The sequence below is a fragment of the Typopeltis vanoorti genome, chromosome 3 (assembly GCF_054136105.1).
Source record: "Typopeltis vanoorti isolate ZY-2024b chromosome 3, IOZ_Tvanoo_1.0, whole genome shotgun sequence".
NCBI lineage: Eukaryota > Metazoa > Arthropoda > Arachnida > Uropygi > Thelyphonidae > Typopeltis > Typopeltis vanoorti.
Genome location: NC_143551.1, coordinates 83560150 through 83586472, shown reverse-complemented (window position 1 = coordinate 83586472; position 26323 = coordinate 83560150). Strand labels below are relative to the sequence as shown.

The following is a 26323-nucleotide window of genomic DNA, read 5'->3' as shown; positions in this document are numbered from 1 at the left end:
CTTTTCAAAATCATTTTTGTTATGGCACCAATACACATGAGAAAAATGGCAACCAAAGACATCAATGTAGGCCAATATCAACATGCGGGATTTAGTTCAATGTATTATGTGTTTGATGTATTTGTTGCCGAGAGTGAATGGTTTATGGTATGAGAGCAAGAACAAAGAAAATATTTGTCAGAAATGCTTTGTAAATGAATATAAGAAAAGTGAGTCACGAAACAATGAAGTGACTGATAATAAGGATATAAGGCAGGATTGTCAAGGTGTCATGGAGAATGCAGTAGAGGAAGCAGTGAGTGATAGTGCAAAAATTATGATTGGGAGTGTGAAGGAAGTGGTTGAAAGTAATGTGGATGATGAGATGCTAGCAATGCATGAAATTGAAAGAAATTGCACATGGACTCCTTCACAGGACAAAACATGATCCCAAGTGAGTGGAGAAATGACTGGTGAGAAACTTTCCTGCTCCATTCTTCTGGTAAGGAAGGATGAAGCATGAAAGAAAGAGTGAATGGAAAAAGCATAAAAGTGTAAGAGACTGGGAGAAGAGAGATAGTATTGTATGGGGAATTCAATGATAAGAGGTGTACTTAATGAGAAAGAGACAAAAGCATGTTTTCCAGGTGAAAAGATAAAGAATGTTAGAGATGCTGTAAGTATGCAGAAGAATGGAGCAAACGAGTTGATTATATTAATTGACACAAATGATTTGAAAGATGAGAAATATACAATGAGAGAACATATGAAAGAGTTGTTAGTGGAAACGAAAATAAAGTGAAAGAAAGTAAAGACTGTAAGTCTCCTGCCTTGGTATGATAGAAAAAAACTGAGAAGAAGGGCTATAATTGCCAATGAGAAGATTGTTTATTGATGTAAGGATATGTCTGACAGAATGCATTTGAATGGTTTTTGGATTAGATTTTCTCTGAAATTCTAACTCCAAAATCATTCAAATGTTTAGTGAGAATATGGTAGTGCAAAACTAGCAAAACTAGAGATATTAGGGAGGATCAAATCTAGCATGTGTCTGGCCACCCCTGTGATGAGAATGGGTACGGTAATGATTATGTAATGCTGAATGGGATTTCACAGGTCTCTAATTTAAATGGGTTAGTAATGACATTACACAAGGGTAACTATGAATACAAAGGGATGTTGAAATGCATGTACACAAATACAAGAAATATCAGTAATAAGGGTGAGGAGTTTTTGGCATTGATAAATTCAACTTGGCCAAAATTCATAGGCAAAACTGAGACCTAATTGACTAAAAATGATATAGTTACAGGGATAGAATGTAAAGGGTATTGTATTTTCAGGAAGGACAGAAGGAACAGGACAGGAGGTGAAGTATTGCTGATGTATGACAACATTAGAAGGCCGTACAACAAAATTAGAAGTTACAGACAAAATATGTTATTGGGTACTGCTATTGCACCGGGGGGGGGGGGGGGTCCATAGGAAGATGTAGATGCTATATCAGCACAATGAGTATAGGCCAAACACATGGAGTTCTCTGTCAAGAAGGGGTTTATGTTCAATTATAAGATGTGATTATGAGAGACTCAGGAATTGTCTTGGAACAGTGCCTTGGCCTTGAAGAGCTACAAGGAAAGAATGTCAGTAGTGCATGGCAAGTGGTCAGAGATTGCTTGAGAGTAGTAGTATCAGACTGCATACCCTAGGTCAGGAGGATAAACCAAGGTGGAATTAAGTGGATGAGTAAGGATATAAAGCAAGAGCTGTAAAAAAAGAAACACATTGTGGAAGAAATATAAAGAAAAAGTGATCAGCATATTTATGGGCAGTAGCAAGAAGGGTGACTATTATGGTAAGGAAGGCCAAATGAGACTATGAGAGAGAATTTTTAAAAGGTACCTGTGGCATAACTATAAATAATAAATTACACGATAACCACAGAAATTAACTTTAATGAAATAAAGGTACAAATATTTCATACTGAAATGAACAGTACATCATCAGTGCAGACAACAGGCAATTCAAAGGAATGAAATAGAAAGTAATTTGTATTCCATTCCTTTTGAATTGCTTGTTGTTTACACTGATGATGTACTGTTAATTTCAGTACAAAATATTTGTACCTTTATTTCATTAAAGTTAATTGCTGTGGTTATCGTGTAATTTATTATTTATGAGAGAGAGAGAGAATTAGCCAAACAAGCCAAAGTAAACCCAAAAGAGTTTTTTTGTTATGTAGCAGGTAAGAGGAAAAATGACTATAGTAGTAGAATGACTTTAAACAATGCTCACAGTAAGAAGGTGACTGAACCAAAAGAAATAGCTGAGCTGAGTGATCATTTTGTAAAGGTGTATCATCCAGGTGGTGATTTTAAAGTTGCTGATGTTACAAAGATGCATACGAACATTGAGGTAGATGAACAGAAGGTATTCATCATATTAAAAAATATGAATGTGAACACAGTAGTGAGACTGGATGGCATATCAATGTGTGTACTATTGTGAATGTGCAAGAGAATTGGCATTCCCTCTAATGAAGTTATTCAATCTAAGTCTCATCTCTGGCAGAGTTCCAAGGGAGTGGAAAGAGGGTAAGATAGCACCATTACATAAACGTGGCTCCAAGACAGAGGTAGCAAGCTACAGACCAATTAATATATCGGGAGTGGTTGTTAAAGTACTGGAAAAGTTGGTGAAAGGTTAAATACAACAGTGGGTGGATAGGTATGTGATACTCTCCAGTGGGCAGCATGGCTTTGTAAAGGGTAGGCCCTGTCTTAGTAACCTATTCACATTTTATAATAAAGTGACAGCAGAAATGGATAAAGGGAGCTACACCATGATACAGTTGATGTATTCTGTATTCTGTCAAATGCCTCATCAACTTTGCTGAGGCATTTGACAGAATACCACATGAAAAACTATTACAAAAACTGGAGAGGATGGGGAATGGATACAAGGCTAGTAGCATGGATAGGCGGTGGCTGATGGACAGACACCAGAGAGTAGTATATGGTGAAGTCTAGGAGAATGATGGTGACTATTGGGGTACCTCAGGATTGAGTGCTAGGGCTGCTACTCTTTAATTTTTATATCAATGACATAGGGAAAAGATTTAAGATGGGATATTCAGTTGTTTGCTGATGATGCAAAACTGGAGAGAACAATAGTTGATAAAGGTGATGTACATATCTTGCAGGATGATTTAAATAAATTGGCATTGTTGGCAAAGTTAATATTGCAAAATGTAAGGTTAAGCACTTTGGTTTGAAAAGGTTGCATATGGTATATCATATTGATGGTATTGGTTTGCAGAAAATTGATGAGGTTAGGGACTTGGGGATAATGGTGGACAAAGAGTTAAAGTTCAGAGGACATATATTGAAAAAGTTGGTAAAATAACTCAACAAAAATTACTTGGATGTTGAAAAACATGCTAAGAAGTAAAGATAAGGAAGTTATAATCCTCTTTATAAGACTATGATTTGGCCACATCTTTGACTACTTGTGCACAGCTTTGGCCACCTGGATTTCTGAAAAGATTCATATATGAGTGATCAAGATGGTGACAGGTCTGTGGAATACTCTCTATGAGGATAGGTTGAAAGTTTGTAGGTTACAAAGTTTAGTTGATAGGCAGAAAAGAGGGGACATGATAGAAAGTTTTAAGATATTAAAGGGGTTTTATAAAATTGATGCAAGTGAAATTTTTCAATATATGACAAATAGAGAACTAGGGGCCATCCATGGAAGTTGCGAGTTGTGTAAGAGTGTTAGTAGGGATGTTTGGATGAGATTTTTGCGTGAAGTGTGGTGAGTGAGGGGAATGTATTGCCAGAATTGGTTGTGAGTTCCCTGATGGTGAATGGATTCAAGGGTGTATGATGGATTCTCAGGGGTTCACATTGGTGAGTACGGGCATGGCAAACCTGAGATACCTAAGCTATATCTGATCTTACTTCTTACAATATACACTTGGCATATATCTGGAGACTGGTCTTCTACTCTTCTTTCCCTCTACTCTCACTTACTTCTTACTCCTTTCCCCCCAGTGCTATTGGAGCAATTCGAGGGCGAGGGAGTGACTCTTTCCTCTCAAACTATAGTTTCCACTATCTACTAAAAACACCTGAGATACCTAAGCTATACCTGATCTTACTTCTTACAATATACACTTGGCATATATCTGGAGATTGGTCTTCTACTCTTCTTTCCCTCTACTCTCACTTACTTCTTACTCCTTTCCCCCCAGTGCTATTGGAGCAATTCGAGGGCGAGGGAGTGACTCTTTCCTCTCAAACTATAGTTTCCACGATCTACTAAAAAAGGCAAGCCTAGTTGTCTTAAGGTGGCAGCCCCATCACTAGGATACCTATCGTCATGCTAGTCACTTGACATAGGGAAACACATATTACTTTCAAGTCTCAATGAAATCTAAACCAGACTGAAAACATGGGAAACGACTGCAAACTGGAAAAGGTTAAGAAATTTTGGAAAAAGACAAATGTGGTGAAATATGCCACATGGAACATTAGAAGCAAAGCACATAAAGAAGAAGAATTAGACAAAATTTTAAATGACAAAAATATAGAAATTGCAGTTCTTACAGAAACAAAAAAGAAACTTAAAGGAACAAAAGAAACAGTTAACTACAATATCATATATAATGGAGTGGACTAACAAATACATGCAAAAGCTGGTGTAATGATTTGGATTAATTAATTCATTAAAGCAAAAATAACTCATTATACATACTGGAATGAAAGAATATTAGAAGTGCGATTAAAATTAAATAAAGAAAATTTAACAGTTGTTGGAGTGTATGCTCCTGAGGAAGGAAAAGAAGAAAAAAATGATTACTTTTAGAAAGAATTACAAGGAATATATGAAAAATTAAATAAAACAGACCATATAATTATAGCCAGAGATCTTAATGCCAGAATACGAATGAAAACAATTAACAATAATATACAAAAATTTGGAGAACCAACAGTAAACAAAAATGGAAAGCAATTCACTGATTATACAATATATAATAATTTAAAAATAATGAATACATTTTACAAACATAAAAATATACATAAATACATATGGTGTGCAAGAGCACAAAAATCAATAATAGACTACTTTATAGCAATTAAATGAAAAAGCAGCAAACCTCTTCCTAGACGCTAAAGTTAGAAGAGGGCTAGAAATTGATAGAGATCACTATTTAGTACAGGCAAAACTAAGATTTCCACCAAACTGGCTACAGAAAATACAAAAAAATAAACAAAACTAGAGAAACAAAATATAATTACAAAGTAAGACTACTAAATGATTCAAGTAAAAGAAATTTATACCAACAGAGGATTAATAACTACTTAGAAAAAAATACAAGAAAATGAAAACATTGTGAAAGAATGGAATAAAATAAAAGAAATTATCACATCAGCAACATATGAAAGTCTAAGAACACACAAAAATATCATAAAAATAAAAAATTACATATATGGGACAATGAAATAAAAACAATAATTGAAAATAAAAAACTGGCTTTAAAAAGGTGGTTAAGTAGCAAAAACCAAGAAGATGAAATTGAATATAAAAAAAGAGGAGCAATAGCCAAAACAGAAACCAGAAAGAGACAGAGAGAAAGCTGGGAAAAATTTGTATCATATCTAGAAAATTACATATACAAAATACTAAAACACATGAATGCAGATATAAAAGAAACTGTAAATATAAATTGTGAAATAGATGTAAAAGAATTCTTGGATTACTTCACAGATCTTTGGACAGATAATACTGTCATCAAAAATGATTACACCAGAAACTTACAATATACCTTAAATGATATGATAACAATGAAACAATTAAAGGACGGCCTAAATAAAATAAAAAATGGCAAATCAGCAGGAGAAGATGGGATAAACTCCAAACTGTATAAATTTGCTGGAAAAAAATTTCATCAAAGATTACTAAAATTTTTAAATAAAATATATACAAATGGACAAATACCAATAGAATGGAATACAAGCAGAGTAATACCTATATTTAAAAAAGAGGATAAAACAAAACCTGCTAACTACAGAGATATTAGTTTATTGAATACATGCTACAAAATATATAGCAGAATACTTAATGAAACACTAAAAATATACAGTGAAAAAATATTATTAGAATGTTAAAATGGATTTAGAAAAGGACACTCTACAATGGATGCAGCTTTCTGTTTAAAACTACTTATAGAAAAAAGAAGAGAATTTAATTTGGAAACTCATCTTTTGTTACGAAAAAGCATTTGACAAAGTAAAAATATATATACTGTTTGATATTCATAATTATAAATTTAGGGACACAAAAACACATGTGTTGAACAGATTATTTTATTAATTACAAATAAAATAAAACTTGACGTTTCGACCCCTGTATCGAGGTCATCATCGGAAGGATACAAGTGTATAAGGAACCAAGCTACATGCTCTACCCCTTATACCGGTAAACTAAATCTACATAGTTAATTAATCCTTTTCCATAGCCTGACCTCTGGTGATAAAAAATAAAATAAAACTTTAAAATTTAAAAAAAATAAAAATAAATACAACTACAATAAACCGGTACAGTCCTCATGTATTAATATTCTTCTGGATTTGAACAGTTCTTATTGTTATAATATGATTTCCTTCAGTTGCTGTTGAATGTTACAAACACTTCATCAGGTTGTCTTCTTTAGTGGGATTTTTCTATGGCTAGTTTAGGTTGTTATACAGGTTGTAGATGGGTCCTCCACATTCTTGAAATGGTTAGGCCATCATTTTCATTAAGATTTGGGTTGTGTTTGAGCATTTCACATCAAATACTGTTTGATATATTACAAAGAATAAATATACCTAATATTTTGCTACATGCAATATTGAATATATGAAAAGTTGTCTGAAAAAATCTATAAACCAAGGAGTAAGACAGGGATGCCTCTGTCTCCAACACTTTTCAATATTTACATTAATGAAATATTAATACAGTGGAACACCTTAAACAATTAAGGTATAGAAATTTCCCAGAATAACAAAATAAATACGCCATTATTTGCAGATGATCAGGTAATAATATCAAATAAGGAAGACAATTTACAAAGAGCAATATATAATTTAAACATTATAGTAGAACAGTTTGGAATGAAAATTTCCATAGATAAAACTAAAACAATGGTATTTTGTGGACAAACTCCAGTTAGAAGCAAAATAGTTATTAATAATAAAATAATAGAACAGATAAATACTTTCAGTTATCTTGGATGTGAAATATCATATGAAGGAGAAAAAAGACAAAATTAAAAACTTCAAAATTTTTACAGATTATAGGCCTGATAAATAGAACACTCAACCCAAATATAGTAAAAAACGAAACACACTTGAAAATATACAATACATTAGCAGTGCCCACATTATTATATGGCAGTGAAATTTGGGCAATAAACAAACAAGATTAACAAAGAATAAAAACAAGTGAAATGAGATTTATGAGAAGAACTGCAAAATACACATTATTAGATCAAAAAAAAATTAAGATATTTTAAAAGAACTAAAATCAAAATCAATAGAAGAAAAACTAAGCAATTATAAACAAAAATTGACTGAACATGTAAACCGAATGGCCAACACCCGACATCCTAAACAAATACTATAATATAAGCCAACTGGAAAGAGAAGGCAGGGTAGACTAGACCTCAAAAAAGGATATTGGATGGATAATGAGACCGGAACAGACCAATACAGTCTATACCTGTAATTAGTGTTATGATGATGTATGATGGTTGATTTGGGTCTCTCTGTGATGAGTCTTTGGACTCCATGGAAATGCTGTAACTAATAATAATAATATTTCAGATACTGATAATTGGTGAACTTTGTCTTTTGTAGAGCAAATAACATTAGTTAGCTTTAATATTGGTTTACAGGAAGTTTTTGACTGATATTTATTGAGTGTTGCTTTAATTTTTCAGATATTCTTTTAATATAAGTGATGTTTTTTAGGATTGTAATCATTACTGCTAAAATTTTTAAAAAACATTCTGGTTATTTTTTAAAGCAAATATTATTTGAGCAATAGATCAAGATCTTTGTGCTAATGTTGTTATTTTACATACCACCACCACATAAGTCTAAATAAATATTCAAGTAAATGCTCTTGATATTTCTAAGGCATCTGATCAGAATTAGCACAAGGCCAATTAAATAAGCACTCGCTTTTCTTTTTCTGACATTTTCACTTTTTCAACTAGGTTACCAGCTTTCTTTCTGGTCACATATTAATATGATGGACAGATCTTTATCCTTTATAACACATGCTGGGATATTTCAAAGATCTCTATTATCACTTACCTTTTTGTTTTGTTGATAAGTCACTGCACTTCTTTTTTCGATAAATGTGGCACTACATAACTCAACAAAACTACCAGAATATCTATTTCTACAATCCTAAATTAGGTCTTCAAAATTCTTTTGTGAAGTTCTGATAATCTTGGTAACTTTGTGCCAGAAAAACTGGATTTCTGCCTTTTTTTTTTTTTTGATAATGCCAAAATCTCTAGACAAGAAAGCATTTCTCTTGTTGCAATAATTCAACCTTCACCTTTATTGTACACATCTTTAATTAACTTTGTAAATGGTCTCTGCTTCTTCTTATGTATTACATATTGCATCATCTCGTTAACTATGCACGGTTGATGCAATAACAGCAGAATGTGATTGCATCACAGTAGGCAATAATAGCTCATATAGGGTCTATAGTTTTTCTCCAAAATTGTACATGATAGAAAAATTTTAAAAGTATATTTGAAATCAACATGAAAAATTGATTCAGAAATACTTTTCTTGCATATGTTGGACAGCGAGTTATTTAAATATTTGTATTTTACTCAATTAAGTTTATTGCAAAAATTCTATGACATTATATAAGCCTATGATAAATTTAGCTTAATCCTTTATCCAAGTGTGAGCCAAACAAAGTTTGCGCCTGAGGTAAGGTGGTATAACACCGGGCAACTCATTGCAAAGGTGGAGCAAACTAACATCACTCCTATCTCAGTATCTCCCATAATGCAAAACACATCTTCTTGTGGATATGCATAATGTTATGCATTAAAGAAGGACCACTACCCAGACTAGTTTTGACCTTTATTGAGGTCTCTTCAGTGGGAGCCAGGCCAGAGTGGTGATACCAAGCAGAAGCATTAGCAAGGTCATCTCTACCTAAAGGAGTTGCAAAATGGTGTGCCACCTTTTTATTAAATTACTCTGGATTTAGAGAAAGATGTTGAAAGTTTATTTTTCACTTGGTTAGACTATAATAAATTTAGTTTAATCCTTTATCCAAGTGTGAGCAAACAAAGTTTGCACCTGAAAGTGTCTTCAGGACTGAGGTAAGGTGGTACAACACAGGGCAACTCGTTGCAAAGGTGGAGCAAGCTAATATCACTCCTATCATAGATATATATATATATACATATATATAGTTTGGCAACTCCTATAGGTAGAGATGACCTTGCTAATGCTGCTGCCTGGTATCTCCACTCTGGCCTGGCTCCCACTGAAGAGACCTCAATAAAGGTCGAAACTAGTCTGGGTAGTGGCTCTTCCCTTAATGCATAACATTATACATATCCACAAGGAGATGTGTTTTGCATTATGGGAGATACTGAGATATGAATGATGTTAGTTTGCTCCACCTTTGCAATGAGTTGCCCGGTGTTGTACCACCTTACCTCAGTCCTGAAGATACTTTCAGGTGCAAACTTTGTTTGCTCACACTTGGATAAAGGATTAAACTAAATTTATTATAGTCTAACCAAGTGAAAAATAAACTCAACATTTTTCATCATATAAGCCTTAAAGCTGAGGGAAGTTCTAAAAATTCCCTGAAAACCTTTGATTCAGTATAGAAGAGTAATTTATTGATTCATCTCGCACATCAATTCCCTCCTTCACACAAATGTTCAGATTCTGCTACCAACATTTCTGGTTCCTCAGAACTGGAATCAGTAACTTTCTCTTCTAAATGTTATATCACTTGCAAAATCCTAGTCATTGATCTTTCACAATTCAAATTCCAAACTTAGAAGAAAAATTGTATGCCTTTGCAAAGCAGGCAAGATGACATTTGCCCTTCAAGTAGAAAATCATAGGTTCAAATTATAGCTAGGATGCAAGGATTCTTTATAAAGGCTTTTTCAATGAGAGTGAACTGCTCCAGAAAGGGAGCTCATGACTTGGGTTGATATCAACTGAGGATGTAAACACTGTTAAACCAGACAAATAACAGAAAAATTTGAAAGAAAGCTATTGATAAGAAACTAGTCATGAAATTCTAATTGCATTGTAAGCTCTTCTAGTAAGCCCTTTAAGGATATTATATATATATATATATATATATATATATACACATATATATACATGCTAGAAAAAAATTGATAGTGATGATCTTTTAACATTTCAGAACAGACTAACTGAAAAACATTATTCAACAAAATGTATAAGCCATTATGGTCTATGACAATGATTTATCAAATCTGTGAGGCATTTGATCCCTTTACAGTATGAAGTCTTGTACATAGAAGCAGAGACATTCAAACTGCTTTGTTATGATTTCCTCAATATGCGGAAAGTGCAGCCTTTGCAAGAAGCCATCAATATACTCAAAACAAAGGATAGTCTATCCTTTCTAGTTTCTAAGTTTTTTCTTGCATTTGATATACATATGCAATCTAGTACTTCTGAATGGAGGAGCACCTGTTTTCATTTGATGTGCATTGGCAGTGCAGAACAACATGAACTCACTAGTTGTTGATAGAATAATATTCTAGAAGCAGCTGAATATGGACTACACCCTAAAAATTCCACCAGACATACAGCCTGGTTTGAATTATGGCCAAAGCAACTACGTTTACAAGGCCAATGCATTATGTACATGTATTATACTGCTCATTTGCTCACCATGTTACTTATTATGTGTAATGAAAAACCCAAGTTTCCAGCAGAAAAAAACCTTACTGCCTTATGAAACAGGCAAACTTACTAAACAACATAAACTTGTTCTTGCACTGATCTCTTAATGGGACTAGAGATGTGCTCATCTAGGTTAAGCCATTCATTTATACATCTGGATTACTGAGATAGATGCACTAGATTGAGCTTGATAAGATGTTTATGTCAACTACGATTGTACCTAATGCAGAACATATCAACAGCTTCTGCTGACCTTGCCAATCAGGAGGAAATAACGGCACACAGTTTTCCTTAGAGTTTATGAGTTCTTTAGCATGACTGTCTTCAAGAGCTTGATTGTAATGTCTATAAAAGTAGTTATCTAGAATAATGTTGATCTTGAAGAGTGATATCTGCCTTGAATGTTTTACTATTTCATTCATTAAAATGTAATGATCTTCCCAACACTGTTGTCTTTCTCTTTATAGATGTTTCATACAACTTCAATTTTGATGTCTAATTTGGAACTTGTATAATAAAAACCTCAAAATGCAATTAAGCATTTAAATATGAACAGTCTATGTTATCATATGGAGCATATAAGAACATGCTTTTTATGGTAATAGAGAGGATATGATTATATACTATAACACAATATAAAATCATAAATTCTAAAAACTTTTATGTCACCTTTGTATCTTAAAATGTTTCAGTCAACTCTCAAACTTGAATACCAGAGAAAGAGATTGGTATAGTGAATTTCTTTAAAACCAACTAATGTTCTGATTAGAATATACTGGTCTTGGTATTAATAGATAGTCAAGATGCTATCCACTCGGCAACCAGGACAGCCAGTGAATTTTGACTCCGAATTTTTTTTCCAGGGGGGAGGGATACTCACATACACAATACACACATTTAGAGTAAAGAAACCAAAACTGGATTTTAAACAAAAGAAGTACTTACTCTTAGAATTGCAGACTCCAGAGCACAGTCTGGGTCTTCTGATGTATCTAATATACCTGCAGTTAAGTATACCATGCTCTCAAGTGCATATAAAGTACATGCCATCTTTGACAGTTTTACCTGAATATATTTTTAAAAAAAATTCATTAGTTTCATGAAAATAAATAAGTTCTTTTCACTTCCATTTTTGCATATTTAGAAACTTTATCACCTACCAAGAATAACAAATAACAAATACTAATGATTATAAATTATATGAAAAGAAACTTTAATATTTCTTACAAGAAAATTGTCACTTCTACACATTCTGCTTTAAATGCACCGAATGTAGTTTTGTTAATTGCACATTTTTCTGCTTTGTTTAGGGGATTGCTCTCCCAGGTTTCCAAAAAAGTGAAATCCTGGCTGTTCATTTGAGACCATAAAGCATCTTTCACTGGAAAATTTTCTTGTGAATGTTCTTAACAATATGATGGGGTTTAAACTCGTATTTTCCACCTAAATAATATTGCATTGTTCTGATGACTATGCTTGGAAAATGCAAAATTGACAGTTAAAAGGAAGCTTATTTGTTTAAGCAAATCAGTAGGAAATAATGATAAAATCATTATTAATACAAAAGGAAGCAATTTACAGTACTCATATTTTCACAAATTCACAAGTGATGAACAGTTAACTTGCATTAGTCATCCTAAAGCAGTGTTTCCCAAAGTAACAGTAACTGCATAAAACTGTCCTAGGGAGAGATAATATAGAAAATTAGGGGCATAGAAAAACTGTTATAAAGTTAATATATATGAGTACTTTAAGAAAAAATCAAGAAAAAACTTTACTTTGAATGCAAAACAAATTATTATTTAATGTGAGGAATGTAAAATCTTGTGACTAGACACTAGGGCACAGATGTCATTTTCAATATTTGCAAGTTTAATAATACGATTGTAGTTCTATTTCTATTTTCCACTGTAATATTAAGAAGTGTAGAACAATCTTCTAAATTTCATTAATCTCATTAAACTTTTATTATTACTAAAATTTAAATGAAGTCACTTAATAGTGAAAGCCAAATAACTGGGAGGACACCTCCATGTTGCCTATAAGGAATGTGGAGAACCAACTGGGGTTTCTGACCTAATGTCCAATTTTTGCCTTCACATGGAGTGCCATGTTAGTAGGTATCTACTGGGTACTGAACGCATGAAGATGGGCTGGAAATTTGGGACTTAGACAACCAAACTGTACTCTCTACTTAAACCACAAATGCATATGATGGTACAACATGATGAGATATCATACCAGACTGGGGCATCATCCAGTTAAACAAGGGGGCCTCTGCTGTTTTCATCAGGGAACCAGGGAAAACAGTGAAAAGTCAGCTACTGGAACAAGCTCCAACTAAACATTTAGAAGAAGAAGAATAAACCCACATCAGAAGAATTGAAGACTGGAACCATCGACATAAGGAGTATTAAAAAAGGAAATTGAACTTGCAGAAGAATTAGAAAATTACCATGTGGACATAATTGGCATTAGTGAGACAAAGAAGACAACAACAGGTATTACTAAATAATAAGTATAGGATGCTATTTTCAGGCAATAACGATCAAGGAAAGGAAGGGGTAGCAATAGCATTCAACACCGAACATGAAGATAACATGGGTTTACTAAGGGCAGGTCATGTTTTAGCAATTTGCTCATATTTTATAACAATGTTACGGCTCAGTTGGATAAAGGGAATGGATACACTATGATAATGTCGGATTTTTCGAAGGCATTTGATAGGATACCATGTAAAAAGGCTGATGCATAAACTGAAGAATATGGAATTGGAATATAATCTCTTGACTTGGATCAGGAGATGGTTAACAGACAGATATCAAAAAGTGGTATACAGTGGGTGTGAATCTGCCAAATATAAGGTAACCAGTGGCGTACCTCAGGGTTCAGTACTTGGGCCATTATTGTTCAATCTATATATTAATGACATCAGGCAGGGTCTATCATCAGATGTGCAATTGTTTACCGATGATGTGAAGATAGGCAGGGCAATCAGGGATGCTACTGATATTCAGCAATTACAAAAAGATTTGAATAGACTGGAAATTTGGGCAAATGAAAATGGCTATCAGTTTAATGTTAGTAAGTGTCAAGTTTTGCACTTTGGCATGATTAGAGTTCCAGCAGCATATTATATTAGTGGGGTTAAGCTACAAGAAACTGAAGAGGCAAGGGATTTTGGTGTATTGGTGGATAAGAATTTGAAGTTCAAAGGAGCCTGTGTAGCTCAGTAGAAGTGGCATTTGCACTCTACTGTGTTTGACCGCACAACAAAAGGCATTTGAATCTAGTTGCTGACTAGAGGAACATTTTCTAAGACTTTTCTCGACTGGTTCCCGAGAGGTCTGGCATGGCTAGTGGGTTTTTTTGCCCAGTAAACTCAAGAAAATCGGCTGTTGAACCCACACTATTTTCAGACATTAAAAATATTGTGTTAGAGATCACGAGATGGTGGCACTTGCCAGCCGCCTTCTTCACTGAGTACCGATTAATTTAGTGATAGCTTTGGGCCAGCTATCTCTGATTGGCTACCAGTGGAGATTGAACTGCCTACTCAGTCTCCAAAAGTTAGATAGGGCTAAAATGGCTTCGCCTACTCTCTATACGGGAACAAAAAAAAAAGGCGTTAGCTGATTTTTTTTTTTTTTTTTTTGAGGTCACATAGCAAAAAGTTGCAAATACAACTCAGAGGATACTTGCGATGTTAAAGCGAACCTTGACATGTAATGATAAGGACGTCATTTTGCCTCTTTATAAGTCTTCGATAAGACCACACCTGGATTACTGTACACAGATTTGGTCTCCCATATTCCAAGGGGATAAAGAAGCTGTGGAAAGGGTGCAAAGAACAGTGACAAAGATTATATCCATATTATGGGATTTAGATTATGAGGACAGACTGTGAGTGTGTGGATTACAGACTCTGGTTAACAGGAGAAAGGGGGGGTGTGATATGATAGAGGTCTATAAACTTTTGAATGGGTATTAGAGGATATTGTTGGATGAAATTTTTCATTATATGGAAGATGGGGAGAGAACATGGGGGGGGGGCATCCCTGGAGGTTAAGATTGTTCAGAGTCAAGAAAGGGGGTAAGAGCTAGGTTTTTCTTCCAGAGAGCAGTGAGTGATTGGAATAGTTTGACTTTAGGGATAGTGAGTGCATCTAATATGAATGAATTTAAGGGAAAGTATGATAACTGGTTTGGGTGACTTATAGCATTCTTTGATGAGTCCTTGACTCCCTGGAGGTCTCAGATGATAATAATAATAATAAACTTCTTGATTGGAAGGCAGTTTCAAGTAGAGTTAGGTGGGCAAACTTCAAAATGGAGACATGGACAATGAAACTAATTGTGCTTATGGTATCACAGAAGGTTGTTCCAAGGAAGAAGTGGAGAAATTTTTCAAGTCATTAGCACAGGCAGCTGATATAAAGAAAATGGAAAAAGTAGTCCTTGTTGGACTACTTTTGAGATCTGAACAGCAGATCTCCAACATGTTTCAACTCAAAAATGTGCACAAGTTCACATGGAGAGAAGACAACAGAAGACACAAGAAATAAAAAAAGCCTCATTAACTACATTCGTTGATATTGATATCTTCATGCACATTCAGGATACAGAGGATTTGAAGTGGCCATTACTTAGTACAGTAAAACTGCGATGTAACAGACTAATTCAGGCAAAGGGGGGAGTGTCCGTTAAATCTGAAAGTCAGTTATATAATAAAGTAGATTTTTCGAATGTGTATGTTAAAAAATTGACATATTAGTTAATTTAATGTTTTGACTTATGTAGAAACTTTCATGTAATTAAAATTAAGTACTGTATCTATGAAAAGTTTAATTTCACAGAAAAGAACAGAAAACTTTTCTATATGTATTATTGCTTATAACCTCACCGTGGTTTTGAGACTAAAAAACAAGTCTGCAATCTATATCGAAATAAATAAATAAACAATGTTTTTCACATGTGACATACGGGACCGGAAATTTTGTCTGTTAAATCGAGGTCTGTAAAATCAAGGGTTTACTGTACTAAGCAGGATAAAAATGGATATCACATTGAAAAGAACAGTATTTAAGAAACTTTCAAAAAGAATTAAAGTTGAATTTACAAGTAAATTGGCGACTTGACTGTGCAAACATTATGTGCAAAAATGAAACAAATGGAAACCAAAAAAGGACCAAACCCTGGAGTCTCAGTAGCAAAGTCTGAAAAAGACGTTGGCTGATTTAGCTATGTTGTGAAGTTATCTGCAAGGATAGAAAAATAAGAACATCTATTAATGTATAAAATCACTTGTAAATTACTATTTACTGATTCTATACTGAATCAAAAATCATAGTTCTTTCTCTTTTTCCATATATAATGATGAATAGTAATATGGGGGTGGTGGAGAGAATTCAAAGACAAGTGACCAAGCTGGTGACAGGTCTATGGAATGCTCCGTATGAAGATAGGTTGAAGGTGCGTGAGTTGCAAAGTTTAGTTGTTAGGCAGAAGAGAGCAGACATGATAGAAACTTATATTAAAAGGGTTCTATAAGATTGACAAAAAATTTTTTTCAATACATGAAGGGAGTGGTGAATGAGTTTAAGGAGATATATGATAAGTATTGTATGTATAAAGGATAGCATGGGTCTTCCACATTGGGTCTTCTGATAACAATAATCAATTTAGGGTGTCTTCAAATACATTTTCCTTTTAAAACTGCTCTCTGTCTTCATTTATTATTATAATTCATGGAGCCACAAGACCCATCTTAGACAACAGAAAGTCTATCACACCACTTCATAACTCATTCACTGTCTGCACTCTTACTACCTTTTCAGGCAATACATTCCATAGTCTAACCCTTCTCCATGAAAAAAAAAAAAAGCTCTCTCTTATCCTCTTACTCTGCTTCCTTTTACAATGTCCTCGGTTGGCCCTTGTTCTACCATTTCAAAAAATCACTCCAGTGTCAATCAGATAAATACCTCCCAACAACTTAAATGTTTCAATCTTATCATCCTATCCCCTTCTATCCACCAAACTCTGCAGTTCACATATCCTCATAACCCACAGTCCTGATATCTTTTCTGTTATCTGCCTTTGTACCCTCTCCAAGGTTGCTTCATCTCCTCTTCAAATTCCAATGAACCAGATATGGTCCGATCAGGGCTTTATACAAATGGTCTTCCCATTCTCATAATTCAAATGAATCAATTTGCTTTCGATCTTTCCTCTTAATAATCCAGCTTTAGCAGTCATACATCACTACTGGAAATACCACTGCTTTGACAATTCTAACTTTCATGGCCTTAGTCACACCTCTATCTTTCATAATTTTTGTCAGGTTTAAGATAGCTTTGTTTTCCCATGACTATCCTTTTAATTTCAACTTCACATTTATCATCATTTCTGATTCTGGACCTCAGTAAATCGTAACTTTCAATTTTTATTTTATCTCCCTCTATTATAAATTCATTTAAACTGCCAGAAGCCATTACTTTTGTTTTGCTGATGTTGCAATTAAGTCTGGCTTTGTTACTTTCCCTCTTAACCAATGGAATCAACTGCTCTAAATCTTCCTTAATTTCTGATGGGGGGGGGGTATCATCTCCATAATCTTAAATTATTTATTTTTCTGCCACCAATCTTAATTCCAGCTGGATCTTTGTCTCGGTTAGCCATCCTCATAAGATATTTACTATAAATATTAAAAAGACAGGGTGACAGTATACAACCTTGCCACAACCCTTTTCCCACTTGAACACTTTCTCCAAAGACTGTTTTCACTGAAGCTTCTTGGTATATATATATATATATAATTTCAGTTAAGAAGGAATGGATGGATGGATGGATGTATATATATGGAATTACAGAACTGTGATTATAACAAATTGAGATGACAGCATGGAATAATGAAAGAAATTGCAAGAGAAGAATGTTTACAGTATATGGGAAATTGTCAAAAGGTGTTTGAGGGAAGAAATTGCAAAAATATGAATGCTGAAGGGAATATAAAGAAAGGTGTTGAATAGGCTTGTGAGCAGTGCAAAGCATTAGCAAGGAACTAGCATGATAAAGAGCAGTGCTTCCCAACTTTTTTTCACGTCACGGCACACCCCACAAGCATAAATAATTTGACGACACACTATGAAGGAACATTTTTCTATTAACATGATTCATTTCTATTATTTCATAAAGGGATTCAATTAATAAGATCTTTCTTTCAAATATTTTTGCATTATAATACATAAACATTCCAGCTAGACATTCGTTTCAGATAAGTCTTCTTATGAAGTCATAAGCACGAAATAAATGAAACAAATGGAATGAAAATACCTAATCCATACATCTTCAGTGAGTGATATTTGACATAGTTTTTATATCGCATCTATGAACTAAATTGTCAGATTTGACTAAGTGAAACTGTGATTAAATTTTTAGATCACTTATTTTATAAAATTATGATGTGAAAATACAAAAGTAAAATTAATTATACAGAAAAGAATTACTATGTATAAATATGCTAATAATAATAATTTAATGACAAAATAAACATTTTAAGTATTAATATAAACATCTACAATATTCTTTTGCCACAGTTAATACATATATTTCCTTCTTATTTCAGTGAGATACTTGGGCTTGTTTCTGTGAACACAACTTTTTTATATCTGGGTCTATGGTCGAAAGAGTTACATGCAATTCATGAACAAGACTCTTCACTGATGATCTCTTTAAATTCTTGATAGTAAGCATAGAAGAGAAATTTTTTTCACACATGTATGTTGTAGCAAATGGTAAAAGAATGTTTATAGCTTTTTCGCCGATGGATGGAAACTCCTTTTTTGCAGTTACTCAGAATTGAGATAATGGAACATCCTTAAACTCAACTTCAAGGATACGATCACTTTTTAAGTCTAATAACTCCTCCTTTTCTTTCACTGATAAATCGAATACCATGTGATCTAATGAAGATGCAAATGGATTTCGAACTCAATTGAATTTCTTTGTCTTCGTTAATTCAAAGTAGTGATGAAGCTTTCTCTCAAGCATGCATAGGTGTTTGATCTACAAGTTCTAGTAGTTCTTTTTTTGGATTTGAAGTGCAACACTGACTAAACATTTCAAGGAAACCATTTTTCACCACATCTTTCCAAAGTTGAATTTTGTTTTTGAATCCATTAATTTTGTCAGTGCAAGTCGATATATTCTCAAGAGGTCCTTGCATTTTTTGATTAAGTTCATTTAGGTATTCAAATATGTCAAAGTGGGCCATTTTTTGCAACCAGTAATTGTCTTCCAACTTAGCTGAATACTGAGGTTCATCATCATCATCAAATTCCTGCCATGTACCCTCAAGGGGTGTACAGGATATGATAGTACTACATGAAAAAAATTACATCATTATTAATTTCCTATCTACAATTTTCCTCCAAATCAGTCTGTTACTTGTCAAGACTCCAACATTATCAGATCTTATATTTCTATCATCTAAAGCACTTTGTACCGTATCAATCCACCTATATCTTGGTCTTCCTCTGGGTCGTTTTACTGCCAACCTGGCAGAGAACACTTGTTTTGCTAATCTTTCCTCGCCCATTCTGTTTAAGTGACCATACCACCTGAGATTAGCTCTGTTAACACATTCCTGGATGCTGACAACGTCAAGTTCTTTCCTAATATCCTTGTTTTTAATATGATATTGCCATTGATGCCATCTGTTCACGCCTATAATCTTTCTCAGGACTCTCATATCTGTGGTCTCTAGTCTTTGGTCAAGTGTTTTACTTCTGACCCAGCTCTCAGATCCAAAAGTTAAAACTGGTTTGAACACTGTCTTGTATGCAGCTAATTTAGTGTTCCGACTAATTTCTCTCTTATTCCATATGAATTTATTCAAATGAATTCCCACCATACCAGCTTTGCTGATTCTGTTCTATTTCTATATTTAATTTACCATCTTCAGTAAAAATCGTTCCTAAGTAGCTGAAATGTTTTACTTGTTCCACAGGTTCTCCATTCACAAAAGTTGATATTTTCAATGATTCTGCCTATTTTCATTGTCTTTGTCTTTTTATTGTTGACCTTCATACCATATCTATTATAACAGCTATTCAATTTAGTCAGAGAATCTTGTAGACTTGTAGAAGATTTATTTAGAAGTATAACATCGTCTGCATAAAGCAAAGAGCTGACATTAACATCTCCAATTTTGATATAATGTTTAATACCACTTTCCTTCATAATGTGATCAGATAATGAATAACAGAGGGGATAATGTACATCCTTGTCTCACACCAGATTTAACATTAAACCATCTTCCTGTACTTCCTTCAATTCTAACTGCTGACTTACAATTCAAATAAAGACTATGTATTGCTTGATATAATGCCCTATTGACACCATATAACTGCAGCGTATTGAATAGTTTCTCTTATGGCACCTTGTCGTATGCCTTTTCCAAATCGACAAAACTTAAATACAGATCTTTGTTATATTCCCATGCATTCTCAACTATTTGTCGTAAAGTGAAGATCTGATCCTGACAGCTTCTACTTGGCCTGAATCCAGCTTGTTCTTCACCAAGCTTTTCTTCCACAATTCTTCTCAACCTTTTCTCAAGTATACTTGCATAGATATTGCCAGGAACACTCAGTAGGGAAATACCTCTGTAATTCTCACATTCAGTTTTATTTCCCTTTTTATATATGGGTACTATGAGAGCTCTACTCCAATCATCGGGAATTCGTCCCTCTGTCCAGGCTTTCTGAACTATGCAGTGCAGCCACTGTAAGACTCTTATACCACCATACTTCAGCATTTCTGGTCGTATATCATCTACTCCTGCTGCCTTTCTACATTTCAAGCCTTTGATGGCTTTTTCTACTTCAAGTATGGATATGTATTCCTGACTGCATGCCTGGTTAGTGTTTTTTACCACTGTGCTGTCATCACTGCTTGTTTCATTTAGCAGTTTTTCAAAGTAATTACTCCATACTTCAAGGATATCTTTTTCTCCCGTTTTCATGTCACCTTTATCATCTCTAATTCCTTTTACAGCACTCTTTCCTCCATTCTTAAGCTTCTTCAACAACCTCCAGAATATTTTGCCACCTTCTTGATATTTATTTTCTGTATTTTTGCCAAAGTCCTCCCATGACTTTTGTTTAGCTAGTTTTACACACCGTTTAGCATTCTTGCATTTGTCTCTATATTCTTCAAGAGCACAAGCTGACTTATTTGCCAGGAACTTCTGATATGCTTTCTTCTTTTCCTTCACTGCATTTTTAACTTACTGTCTCCACCATGGAGTTTTGATTTTTCTATCCTTGCAGACAACCTCATCACATGCCTCTCTGGCTGAATCAATCAACGTTTTCTTCAGAGTTTGCCACTGAATCTCCAAGGTTTGATTCCTGTTCTCAAAATTCCTGTTCTCTTTATTCGCTTTAAAACTTTCTTACATGTTATGCTTTTCAATATTAAATTCAATTTTATCCTGCTAAAGACTAAATAGTGATCACTTACAATTTCAAATCCTCTGTACACTCTGGTGTCCAGCACCAGGGAGAAAACATCACTATCAACAATAACATAGTCAATGAGACTTTTCTTATTCTTAGCCTCTTCTCTCCATGTGAATTTGTGCACATTTTTATGTTGGAACATGGTGTTAGTAATAACCAGTCCATGTCCTGAGCAGAAATCCAACAGATATTTGCCATTATTATTAGCTTTGCTCTATTCTCCAAATTTTCCCAAAATATTTTTATATGTCTCGCAATCATTTCCTACTCTGCTATTTAGATCCCCAACAAGGACCAACTTTTCCTTTTTCATTGTGTCAGTTGCTTTTTCTAAAGCGTCGAAAATCTCCTCCACTTCTACTTTAGTAAAACCTTCTGTGGGACCATAGGCACAAATAAGTCTCATTGTCCAGTTCCCCATTCTCATATTTGCCCACATTACTCTACTTGAGACTGACTGCCATTCAAGAAGATTAGCCTCATATTTTGTGTTGAATACTATGGCTACTCCTTCTTTTCCTTGATTGTCATTGCCTGAATATAACATTTTGTATTTATTGCTCAGAAAGATCTCACCAGTTTTGGTCTTTTTTGTTTCAGTCACCCCTATTATGTCGATTAGGTACTTATCTAATTCCTCTGCTAGCTCCATTTCTTTGCCATTCAGGCTTCTTACATTGATAGTACCGATCTTTAACTCTAGTGATGTTGAGTTGGGGTTTGTTTTCAGATTTGTTCCAGTAGCTGACTTTTCGCTGTTCACCCTGATTCCCTGGCGAAAACAACGGGGGCCTTGTTTAACAGGGCGATGCCCCAGCCAGCATGAAATTTTGTCATGTTGTACCGTCATTTTTTTATTTTGGTTTAACCAATAAGAATACAATTTGGTCGGCTAAATCCCAAATTGCCAGCCCATCCTCGTTCGTTCAGTATCAAAGTAGATACCCAACAGGGTGCACCACGAGAAGGTGAGGATTGGACATTAGGTCAGAAGCCCTGGTCGGTTCTCCGCATTCCTTTAAAAGCTATGTGGAGGTTTCCTCTCAGTTATACAGCTTTGACCCTTAAGCACCCCAATACTGAGGTTACCCTGAAAATATACTTTTAATTCTTCTTTCAACTCATGAATTCTGGACAGAACTCTCTCTCTCAACAGACAACGAACTTCGGTATGGAACAACAAAGATTGATGCTCTGATCCCATTTGATCTGATGCTCTGATCCCATTTTTCATAAAATTGAAAAACGATGCGATTGAAGTGGTCTACTTTTGATCAAATTCGCCATTTTTATAATGTCATTGAGAGTGGACTTTAATTCTAGAGTAAACTATCTGACATGAGAGCTTCTCTATGAATAAAGCAGTGTATTATTTGAACATTAGGGTTTTCAGACCGAACTTCAGACTTCAAGCCTCTGACCATTCCTGTCATTGCAGCCGTGCCATCAGTAATAAGCTTATGCAATTTTTCCATGAAATTTTGTTTGTATCAAAGTATTCATTGATCACTTTAAAGATTTCCTTCTCAGTTGTTTGTTTCTGACGCTCTTTGCAAAATAAATAATGCTCTTTCAACCCTTTCTCATCAGGAATTCGAACAAGTGCAATTAGCTGACAACAGTTGCTAACATCTGTTGATTCATCAACCTGTAAGGAAAATTTCTTAACTTCACAAATTTTCTGGATTATGCCGACTGACATGTCTTCAATGCGCCTGCTGATTGTATTATTTGAAAGCAGTACTTTTTCAATTTCTTTTACTTCATCGATTCGAAGCATAGTTTTGACAATTTCCACTGAAGCTGGTAAAATGAGTGATTCGCCAATTGTGTGAGGCTTCTTGGCTTTAGCTATCAATCTTGCGACTTTGGAACTTATTTCTAGAGCTCCATTAGATACCATTGTGGCTGATCTCATGAAAGAATTTTGCATTTGAATTTGAGTTTGCAGACATTTAAAATAGTTAAAATCCTTATCTATGTACGAAGGATGCTTGGTAGAAAGGTGTCGATGTAGTTTACTGGGCACCATCGCTTCATTTGACAACTTTTCCAGGCATATGAGACATTGAGGCACAGAAGTATTATCGGAGCACACGAAACCAAATTTCAGATAATCCTCTTTATATAGTCTATGACTATGTTGCGCCTTAAAATTTTTCTTTGGTTCACTTTCTGGCTTGCGAATTTCATGGATTTTTTGATTTTTTTAAAATATTTGTCCATTATTGTGGGTAACTGAAATTTAAATTTAATAGAATTTAAATTTAATAGAATTAAAATATATGCAAATAAACAAGTCATTGAATAGAAAGATATAAATCACATGAAACTAAAAATACTATATTATAATCGAGGATATCAAATAGGCATCCAAAATACCGGAACGCGTAAAACTATGTTAGGAAAATGCCTATTAATGACCGAAAGTCTATGTTTACCAAGCTTAAGCTATACAAATTACACATTAATTATTTTGTAACTCATAATGTCAGCATCCATTGTCCAAAAAATATCTGATACCTTTTGATTCTGAAGAAAATACATTACGAAAAAATGGTTAACTATAAGAAAAAAATGACTTACCAGTGTTTATTTTATCATGCAAAGGTACTTCTTTCTTGTATGACCATTATAGCTTCAGCTAAAATGAATGTTATAGATCGACGGTAACAGGAAAAAAGCGTCTTTGTAAGCAAATAATAACAATTTGACTAATGTCCCACAAACTATCACATTTGTTAAAACACAAATTCAGAAAAAGAGACAATAAGACATTCCCGCTAAGGTGTTTTACACAGACCACTTAGCAACACTAAACATCCACTTGAACACAGTTCTTACAAAAATGATACGATCTTGAAACATTTGACTGGTACTCTCACAACACAACAAACGAGTTGGAACTGAACAAGAGTAATGATCTTCTGAGTCATAGATGCAAAATGTGAGGGAGGAAGTAATGGGAGGAATGGCGCCTATAACATTCTGGGAGGTCGCCTTCACACGTGCGTAGCTAGAAAAGAGCAATAAAGTGAAAAGGGAACCACTCGGCAGCCAAACCCTCCGGTGCCGTCGCCCCATAATCAGGACTTTGCGGTTAAATTTTTTGCAGCACACCAATGTGCCATGGCATGTTGGTTGGGAAGCACTGATAAAGAGAACAAAATCAGATTATAAATCAGATTACTTTACGGCAAAAGAGGTTCCAAACATTATGATGATGGTAAGTGACAAAAGCAGAAGAAACAGAGTTACCGAGGATCATTTTGCAATGGTTTCATCCAGTTGGAGAAAGAGCACAGTTGTTGATATGAGAATAAAGAGAGAGAGAGACAAACAGAGGGGGTGCTTAAATTACAGTGAAATATCAACACGAATACAACCTTAGGATTGGATGGATATTGGTCTGTGCATTACAATAATGTATACAAGAGAACTGGCAATGCTTTTAATAACACTGTTTAATTTAAACATCTTTGACAATGCACCGAGAAGTGGAAAGAATGCAAGATGGTTCTGTTACATGAAGTGAAGTCAAAGACAAAGGTAGTGCAATATGAGTGATTACCATTTCAGTATCAGTGGAAAAGTTTGTCAACGGCAAAAATGGACTGATAAGAAGTTGATATTCTATGGGAGAATAGCATAGCAATTATTCATATCCTTCAAAAATGGTGAGTCCTGGCTTAGTAATTTACTTACTTTTTTTTTTTTTTTTTTTTTTAATAATAAAGTGATAGTTGAACTGAATAAAGGAAATGACTACTGCACTGTGATACTGATGAACTCTGCAAAGGCAATTGATAAAATAAGACAAATGTGAAAAGTTTTTTTTTTTTTTTACTTAGTTGCAAATTTAATTAAATTTGCTAAGGGGGTGCTTAAGGGTCAAAGCTGTATAACTGAGAGCAGACCTCCACATAGCCTTTAAAGGAATGCAGAAAACTGACCAATGCTTCTGACCTAATATCCAATCCTCACCTTCTCATGGTGCACCCTGTAGTGTATCTACCTGGATACTGAACGAATGAGGATGGGCTGGCAATTTGGGATTTAGCTGACCAAATTGCATTCTTATTGGCTTAAACCAATATAGAAAATGATGGTACAACATGACAAAATTTCATGCCTGCTGGAGCGTCGCCCGGTTAAACAAGGCCCCAGCTGTTTTTGCCAGGGAACCAGGACGAACAGCAAAAAGTCAGCTACTGGAACAAATCTGAAAGCACACCCCAACTCAACATCATCAGAGTTTAAGATCGATACTATCAACATAAGAAGCCTGAATGGCAAAGAAATAGAGCTAGCTGAAGAATTAGTTAAGCACCAGATTGACATAATAGGGGTGACTAAAACAAGAAAGACAAAAACTGGTGAGATCTTTCTAAGCAATAAATACAAAATGTTATATTCAGGAAATGACAATCAAGGAAAAGAAGGAGTAGCCATAGTATTCAACACAAAATACGTGGCTAATCTTCTTGAATGGCAGGCAGTCTCAAGTAGAGTGATGTGAGCAAATATCAAAATGGGGGATTGGACAATGAGACTTATTTGTGCCTATGATCCCACAGAAGGTTCTACTAAGGTAGAAGTGGAGGAATTATTTGATGCTTTAGAAAAAGCAACTGACACAATGAAAAAGGAAAAGTTGGTCCTTGTTGGGGATCTAAATAGCAGAGTAGGAAATGGTTGTTAGCATACAAAAATATTTTGGGAAAATTTGGAGAAAAGAGCAAAGCTAATAATAATGGCAAATATCTGTTGGATTTCTGCTCAAGACATGGACTGGTTATTACTAACACCATGTTCCAACATAAAAATGTG

General features: G+C 34.4%; 1 protein-coding gene across 1 annotated transcript in view; it reads right to left on the bottom strand.

Annotated features, from left to right (window-relative positions):
• LOC150108335 (complex I assembly factor ACAD9, mitochondrial-like) overlaps positions 1 to 26323 on the bottom strand; it is a 387096-nt gene that overhangs the window by 154196 nt on the left and 206577 nt on the right. The window contains exon 11 of the mRNA XM_090415744.1: positions 11913 to 12032. Within this exon, the coding sequence (XP_090271870.1) occupies positions 11913 to 12032 (120 nt within the window). The remainder of the gene's footprint in view (positions 1 to 11912; positions 12033 to 26323) is intronic.